At 40.2% G+C, this 8,939-nt stretch overlaps 1 protein-coding gene across 2 annotated transcripts; it reads left to right on the top strand.

Annotated features, from left to right (window-relative positions):
- The first annotated feature begins 3,434 nt into the window (after window positions 1–3,434).
- Window positions 3,435–8,484, top strand: LOC127318340 (probable protein phosphatase 2C 5). 2 transcript variants are annotated; one of them, XM_051348811.2, is made up of 11 exons: window positions 3,435–3,815; window positions 3,903–4,031; window positions 4,593–4,695; window positions 4,840–4,953; window positions 5,853–5,932; window positions 6,036–6,089; window positions 7,215–7,331; window positions 7,462–7,516; window positions 7,623–7,655; window positions 7,769–7,815; window positions 8,205–8,484. In XM_051348811.2, exons 1-11 carry the CDS (start codon window positions 3,508–3,510, stop codon window positions 8,329–8,331), a joined length of 1,167 nt encoding a protein of 388 aa, XP_051204771.1. In that variant the 5' UTR covers window positions 3,435–3,507; the 3' UTR covers window positions 8,332–8,484. The 2 variants fall into 2 exon arrangements, with proteins under 2 accessions (XP_051204771.1, XP_051204772.1); XM_051348812.2 differs by having other exon boundaries at window positions 3,437–3,815; window positions 4,843–4,953.
- Window positions 8,485–8,939: the final 455 nt, after the last annotated feature.

Raw genomic sequence — 8,939 nt, 5'->3', positions numbered from 1 at the left:
TTCCAAGCCTTACTTGAACACCCAACTACCAGAGAATGCAGGTGATTATACTTACTCACTACCAGATGAAAAAGAAGTGTTAGATACCCTAAAATAAATGAACAGGAATGCTTCCCCAGGACCAGATGGCTTTAACGTGGAATTCTATATTGCTACCAGGGATTGGATAGGTATGGATGTTGTGCAACTCTCATGCAATTATTCATTACATGTATTATGCCAAATCATGTCAACGATACTCATATCTCTTTAATTACCAAAAAGCTTGTTCCTTCAATCCCAACTGATTATAGAACAGTTAGTCCATGCAATGTCATCTATAAAATCATTGCTAAATGTATCACCAATAGACTAAAACCTCATTTTCCGGACTAAATTCACCCTTCTAAACAATCTTTCATCGAAGGAAGATGTATAAGCAATATTATTATTATTGCTCAAGAAATAACCCACTCTTTTGCTTTAAACTCCTGGAAACAAAGTGCTTTCATGCTTAAGATAGATTTAGCCAAAGCTTTTGATCGAGTAGAGTGGAATTTAATCGTTCAGGCTCTCGCACGTAAATGGATACATGGTCATTTCATCAACTTTATCCATGCTTGTGTTTCCTCTTTGACTTTCTCTATCATCATAAATGGCCAACCGTTTGCGAGATTCCAAGGAAACAAAGGTATCCGGCAAGGATGTTCTCTGTTCGCTTATTTTGTTTTGTTTTGGCCATAAATGAATTGTCGACAACTTTCCAAGAAGCCATGTCCACTAACTGTTTTGCAGGGATCATGCTAGGGCCAGACAGTCCTCCGATCCACTATCTTCTTTTTGTAGATGATCTCTTAGTGTGCGGACAAGCCACAGAGCAAGAGGCGGGCAGAATGAAGCAAATCATTCAGGTTTTTTTTGTGGCAGATCAAGGCAAATTCCAAACTAGGCAAAATCTGGTATCATTTTTAGTAAGCATGTGTGTTCAAGAATGATTAAATTGATAAATAAAATTTTCTCTGTCCTTGACATTGATAATAATTTTATTCATCTTGGACACTCGCTGATTATTCCTGGAAAATAGAAATCGACTGCCTACAATTTTGTGATTGACAAATTTAGATCTAAACTCTCTACTTATAAAGCCGATAAGTTCTCTCATCCGGTTAGGCTTGAACTAATAAAATAAATTTTCTCTTCCATCCCTTTTTATTACATGTCCAACATACCGGTCACAAATTTTTTATTGCTATCATTAGGAATTTCTGGTGGATAGGTATAAGGATTCCAACTCGAAAAGCTTGTGCCTTCGAGCCTAGAAAGACATATGTGCTCCAAAAAAAAGGAGGACTAGGTATAAGGAACTTGCAAGCTATAAATCAAGGTATAATCCTTATGTCAGCTTGGAGAACTGGTGACCAACCTGACAATTTTCTTCATGCAATCTTAAAATCCGAGTACTTTCCTGGTTCATCGATTTGGCGTCCAAATTTGAATGCTCCAAAATCTGCCTTTTGGGCCTCCATTCTGAAGATTCTCCCCATCCTTAAGGCACATTATTTCTACCAAATTTTTGTGGGCTGCCTTTTAGTCTAGAACACACACTAGTGTGATGGCTCGGCTCAAATTTATGAATCTTTGATTATTCAATCTGACAATTTCACTTATCCAGCCCAAGTCAAGGATCTATGGATGCCAGGACATCAAGTTTGGAATTCCCAATTAATTGATCAACTTTTTTCAAAATCCTCTTGCTGACAATATTAAAAGAACTCCCATTATTTGCTCACAAGACAATGATATTCTATGTTGGAGACTAACACCTTCAGGTAAATGTAACTCCAAAAGTGCCTACAGGGCTTGCCTAAATGTTTTGCAGGAGCATGGAGAACCAACACCAAGGCAAGTAACCCCTACAACCATTCAGCTCCTAAATCAAATTTGGAAGAACAAGAAGGTAACTCCGAGAGTGCAAACTTTCGGTTGGCGTCTCATAAGGAAACATATGCCAACGGGAGCTTGGGCAGGTAAGGATAGCAAACACATTTCCAAATTTTGCTGTAGATGCAGGTTACAAGAAGATGATACACACTTGTTCTTTCTCTGTGCTTTTGCAAGAGCTGCTTGGTTCAACCATCCATGGTATATAAAAATTGATCAAATTGTAGCAAACCATACCAATATGACTCATATTCTATCACACATCTTGAGTATAACTCACCCCTATGCTTCTATTGAGAATGTCCTCACCTTTATGTGGTGTCTATGGAAGGCGTGGAATGATTACCTCTTTAACAGAAAATACACCAATCTCAAAAAGATAAATGATAAGGCAAATGCTATTCACAACAATATGGAACTTCTAAATGTTTTGCAGGAATCGAAGAACGTGGACAATTCTCAAAGAAGAGAACCAGATGACAAGAGCAAAGAGAATTTGGCAAATCAAGTACAAACACAAAATGATAGTTTGGTGCAGCCAATCTTTCACAGTCAGGGGAGAAACAATCAGATCTGATTTCCTAATCCAAGGTAGCAAGATTTTGTCTGATGCTGCTGGAAGACAAAAAAAGTTCCAAGATCCCAAGGAAGAACCCTTACAGGTCTCGAATTCTACTGCCAAATCAATCAGAACGACAGCAATGCAACAACCCTAATCCAAGCTTCGGCAACCATTGCTCCTTCACCATTACATGCAGAAGCATGTGCTTTTCGTCTTGCACCTCAATTGGCAGAGAAGCTTCATCCAACAGTTCACTTTTCGGACGGACAATTTTACACTTGCGAGAGGTACATCTACTCAAATTTTTTTGGATGCCCAAATGCCTTGGGAGCTCAAGGAGCAGATTGCGCAGTATAAAAGAGCATTAAAAAACGAGACCCATAGGCACTAGCACCCATGGCATATTCTTATAGAAGAAGCTAAATGAGCCGCAAATCCGCATCCAAGGAGATTCGAACCCAGATTGCAGGGTAGTCACCAACTTGAGCTAACCATCTAACCCTCCGCTCATTCTCACACAAAAGAGCATCAAGAAGCATACAATCAAGCATGTTCCATGTTAAGAGGGAGATAAATAGTATAGCCCATAACTGTGCACAACAGGCAATTACACTATCTCAATCTTTGCCTATCTTTATTTTTCAACTCATTCGATAGGAACTTGTCCCTTTGCTTTAGCCTTTCACAGCCTTGATCTACAAGGCATTACAATCGATGCTGTAAACTGCTTGTAAACTGAAAGTGAGCTGAATGAAATTTGGCGTCCGACGCTACCCTTTGTTAAAAAAAAAGTCTGATTACTACAAGTTTTATCTATTAATTTGTTTGTTTATATTGTCGTGGAGCTTTATAGAAAGAAAAAAGATTTAGCAGCCAGCGACGTGACCTGGTATATATTCCAGTGGAAGTGGAACCACTAGTGGAACACTCGCCTCTTATCCCTCCACAAACTCGAGGAGAGAAAATCAAACGCGAGGAATTATCGAATAAATATCCCGAGAAAGAGAAAAAATCACACCACTAGTATGGCGTTGCTGAGCCCGCGTGTGCCGCGGCTGCCGCTCGCCTCCCACTCCGCCGGCGCTCTCCGGTGCTGTGGCCGGGCTGCCGCGTCCGCTGCGCGGTGCCAAGCGACAGCGGCGGGCAGCGTGGCGGCGGGCTCTCAGTCCTCGTCGGGGCTGGAGGCCATCCGGTGGGGAAGCGCCAAGCTGCAGGGCGCCCGCGAGGAGATGGAGGACGAGGTCGTCCTCCGTCCCGAATCCATCCTCCACGGCTTCTCCTTCGCCGCGGTCCTCGACGGCCACGCCGGGTTCTCCACCGTCCAGTTCCTCAGGCACGCACGCGCCGATTACCTCCTTCTTTGCGCTGCAATTTCTCACGCTTCACGGCCACTTGACCCGGAATTTTCTTGGTGCTGCAGGGACGAGTTGTACAAGGAATGCGCGGCCGCGTTGGATGGTGGCGCGGTGCTTAATACCAAGAATCTTGAAGTCATCACGGAATCGATCAGGCGTGCCTTTGCCACTGTGGACGCCAACCTCTCCACCTGGTCAGGATAGGATTTCGTTTACCCCATTTAATTGAGAGAATCCCAACTTCCCAGCATGCCACATGCTCAATTCAAACAGGCTTAATTATTGCCTAAGTACATACCACTCGATAATAGTTCTATGCTTTAAAAAATGTTTTGAGTTCCCTTCATGCCATCCCATGAATTTCTTCCATTATGTATGAAAAGATCACTTTGCCCAGTCCACTATGACCGAGACTTTTAGAGAATCCCACTTCCCAGCATGCTACATGCTCAATTCACTATACTACCAAGTAGGAGTATGACAAAAAGGGATTATTGCCTAGATACCACTGGATAATACTCTAGCTCTATGCGTAAAAAATGTTTTGAGTCTCCTTCATGCCATTCTATAAATTGCATGTCAGTGCAGGCTCTATTATGTATGAAAAGATCATTTTGCTCCTGTATTGCACATTATAATGCGGTATACACTAATTCTCTATTATGGATTTCTCTCATTTCTTATTCACTGCTTATACTAGCTATGTATGCTTTGAGTTTTGACAGCTTACGTGCTGTGTTGTTGCTTCTTCACAGGCTTGAGCAAATGGACAAGGAAGACGACTCTGGCGCCACAGCCACGGCCTTGTTTCTGAGGAACGATGTCCTTGTTGTCTCACACATTGGCGACTCCTGCTTGGTAGTAGCACTTCCTCCTCCCTCTACCTATTTATCATCTTGTTATCAGGTTTAGCGTCGTGACATTGAAACTGAACTCTAGATTGATGGTTAAGTGTGTGGATTTTTTCTTGGTGATGATAAGATGGTCGATGATATTGATTAGCAGGTCGTATCCCGTGGCGGAAGACCTCAATCTCTGACAAACTTTCACCGTCCGTATGGGAACAACAAAACATCCCTTGAAGAGGTCAAGCGGATTAGAGCAGCAGGTGGATGGGTGTGTTTTCTCTTCCATGATTCCGCTGAATTTCCTCACCTGGACTACTGTTTTTATTGTTACATAGTGGAAGCTCAAGTCTCCCATCCTCTGTTGAACTACTGTTTTTGTATCTTCAGAAGTACCACAATGTTCTGTTAATATGGGCCACTTACCATGACATTTCTTAGATCTTTGCTCTCATATGCAAATAAACATGTTTATTTTTTCATATAAATTGCGATCTGTTTTCCAAATATGGGTAACAATCAACACAGATGTCATATGGAAAATCTAGCACATCTAGGAACCTCCTGCATTTGGTTGGCAGCTGCATGTTTGTGGTTTGGTAGTACACTACAAGCTTGAGGTACTTTATCAAGAAGTTTTTTTTTTTCCATAAAAGCCTCTGTGAAGAAGTTATGTCCACGATAGATGGACCACACGGCTAACAAAGCCTAGTTGCCACTGGTTTGGTCGCCGGAAAATCATGTCATTGTATGACAGCATGCTTTCTTTTATAAAATTCTACTTCTTCCATTGGATAACACTTGCCTATGCGTGTCCTTGATATTCCAACAAAAATATTGATATAATTTGGCCCCTCTTGTAAATGCTTGTGTATTGTTTGCTTTATTTGGTGCCCCTTATATCTATTCCGTATGTACGGCACAGAGTCCCTTCACGTTCTAAGTTAATGATTATTGATTAAGTCCCACTGTTTCCGTAAGAAACTATATATTGCAGTCATTTCCATGCTCGCCATGTTTTTCATTTGCGTCCCATAAAATGGTTAGGTTTATGTAGGATACTTTGTTTCGTGTCATAACCTGAGCTCTGTCTGTTCAGTGCCTGATGAACATATTGGTCTCACTCCTGTGGTGAGTCTTGTTTTAACAATTTGAACATTACTTTTGTAGATTCTCGATGGACGCATATGTGGAGACATTTCGGTATCTCGAGCTTTTGGAGACATAAGATTTAAGACACGGAAGAATGAGTTCGTCTTTTGTACTCCCTGCTCCCTACACACGTTAAAGACTCCTTTGGTAATTATTCCCTATAATGCTCTACTATACTTAAAATCTCATGGTGTTATGCAGGATGTTGGTAAAAGGAGTTAAAGAAGGAAGATGGACTGAAAAATTCATCTCAAGGTAAAGCGCCCAATACATCTGTGCTTTATTTTATTTTCATAGCTGCATGTGATTTCACTTCTTTGTTTTTTTGTATCTCAAGATATGTCTGAACTCTCAAAAGAACCAAGTCAGGCTTTTCTAAATAAAAAATGAGGTCATTTCTGTTACTTTTGTTTCTGAAAAGGAGGCATGCCCCTGGCCTCTGCATCGATTGATGCACACAGACTTTTTATTGTGAAGTTTGTAGGTCATTTGTGTTCGGTGTGTTTTCCTCTTCAGTTAACTGCGAACAACTCTTTTGAGCAGAATATGTGTGCAAAACCTCAGAACTATGCTTGCTAGTGGTTGTTAATTAGCAGTTTAATCCTTAGCTATATAGCACTGCTACTTTCCGATGACCTTCCATTTTTCATCCACTGTTGACAACTATAACTGTGCTCCCTTTTTATTGTTTCATGATGGATGAAATGTAGTGTTTCCTTTATTTGGGTGATTTACTCAGATTTGTTTTTTTGCTTCTATCATGAACATGTAATGGCTCATTCCTCACAGTCCGTTGCTTGTGGTAATTATGCTAAGTACCCTTGCTTGAGATCTTATAATAGTTCATTATTTGTCGGACCAAAAATGATTGGTTGTACTAGGGAAAGTAAGCTTTATGCTGAGACATATTTATTTGCATCTGATAAAATATTTTATTTGCACCTGTAGTTCTTGTTGTAATTGGAATGGTCATCCAATGATCACCACATATTAGATCAGGGATTTTCTGCAAAAAGAATATTAGATCAGGGATTTGAATATCCTAAATTGTATACTCTCAGTAATTATCTTCTTATTACCATGCATTTAATGCTTATCCAATTTCCATGCATGTCTTTTAGTTGCTACTGCTGCTGCTGTACAGTATGAGATGTCTTGTATGATAAGTAATTGACACGACCAATTGTGTAACTTCATATTCTTCAAAAGAATTAGATATATAACAACACTATGTTTGATGAAAAATAATATAGTTTCAAAACGTAAGTCTTGCCATGAAATGTCATGTCGCCGAAGATGATACTACTGTGGGTTACATCACTTTTGGTACATGATAATATGATAGGCATGGTTTCTAATTATCCAATCTCTTATGTACAGAATAAAATTTAAAGGGGATTTAATAATCTCTTCACCTGACGTATCTCTGGTGGAGCTTGGACCGGATGTGGAATTTGTTTTGGTAGCAACTGATGGCCTTTGGGATTACATTAAAAGGTAAATCCACGATTTTTTTTGGTCTTCATGTTTTAGTTGTACAACCTTAAGTTGGTCATGTTTCCATCTCGCATGATACTTCAGTTATCTGTTCAACATTGCGACATTTATAGCTAACTGTATTGTGCAGCACTGAAGCAGTAGCTTTTGTCAGAGATCAACTCCGTCAACATGGAGATGTCCAGGTATGCAGTCTATATCTGCTTAAATAAATGACACTCACTATGTGCCTCTTACACTCCTCTTACAGTACATTTTGTATGCTTGCTTATTTTGCATTTGGTTGTGTAGAGGGCCTGTGAGGCGCTTGGGGAGAAAGCTCTGGTATTGTTGTTTGCCACCTTTATATCTTCCGATCCACCTTTATATTTGGTGTTCATTAAACCTTATTACAATAAAATATGTTATAATTTACTTTCTATTATTTTCGATTACAGGATCAACGGTCACAAGACAACATTAGCATAGTCATAGCTGACTTGGGGTACTGATTCTCAAACTTTTAGTCTGGAGTTTGGTATGAACTGTGTTGCAGCTTACTGTGCATGAATGATATGCCTGGTGTAGAAATTGGAGGAAAAAACGATACCACCTAGGAGCTTACTGGCTTAGCATAGTTGCTGGGCCAGACAGCTTGGGTTCGATCCTAACTTTAATGTGCAGTTAGTCCTAGGAATCACTCATATAATTACAAAAAAGGACCTTAATCAGAGGTCTGCCTTTACCAGTTCTTCGACCGCGTTATTACATCGTGTGCATTTTGGTCAGGAAAAAATTGCTTCATGATGCAGAGGCAGGAAGATGTTTTTTTTTTTCCTTCATCATGTCTTCCATTACACTTACGTTCCTAATTTGTATCTTTTATCCTGGCAGAAGGACAAACTGGAAGGAGTTGCCCGTTCCAAGGCCAAACGTGTTCTTGGAGCTAAGTCAAGCAGTTGCGACTGTAGGGGCTGTGTCAGTAGGAATCTGGATTTCATCACTTCTTACCCTGCAATAGGCCTAGTTCAGTTCAGATTTGTACAGTGCGTATAGCATTACTCCTTCTGCTCCAGCTGCAAATATGTACGGGCTCATAGGGTTAATTTATAGGATAATCAAACTGTTCAACAGTATCTGGACTGAAAAGAAGAAAAAATGTATGTTTCTGCAACTGCTGTCTGATAACTGGGTTCATTAAGGACCTGGGACTGATAAATCTGATTTTTTTTTTCGCAACTGCTTCGTTCAGTGATAAAAAATTTAAATTTAACAAGCCAACTTTTGTCCACAACAAAAATATATCTACATACATCTATATTAGCGTTAAGTAATATGAATCGGAGGGAGTACAAATTTTGTCCACTTCTCGCCGCGAGCTCATGTGAGTACCCGAGACTAGCCATGTAATTTCCAAGATATCCCCTCCAACCTTATAATGGAAATAGGAAGGGCAGAGAATCGATGGTTTTTTTTTTTTTTTTTTTTTTTTGAGAAGAGGCAGAGAATCGACGTTGTGTGAGGTAAAACGAAAATACGCGCCGGCCTGTTCGTGGGTACACCCGAACCTGAATTTGAGCCGGGCCCAAAATTCGTATATATGTCCAGGTCTCCAATTTTTTTTAAAAA

The sequence above is a fragment of the Lolium perenne genome, chromosome 3, assembly GCF_019359855.2.
Source record: "Lolium perenne isolate Kyuss_39 chromosome 3, Kyuss_2.0, whole genome shotgun sequence".
Taxonomy (NCBI): domain Eukaryota; kingdom Viridiplantae; phylum Streptophyta; class Magnoliopsida; order Poales; family Poaceae; genus Lolium; species Lolium perenne.
This window is presented reverse-complemented; position numbering and strand designations above follow the sequence as displayed.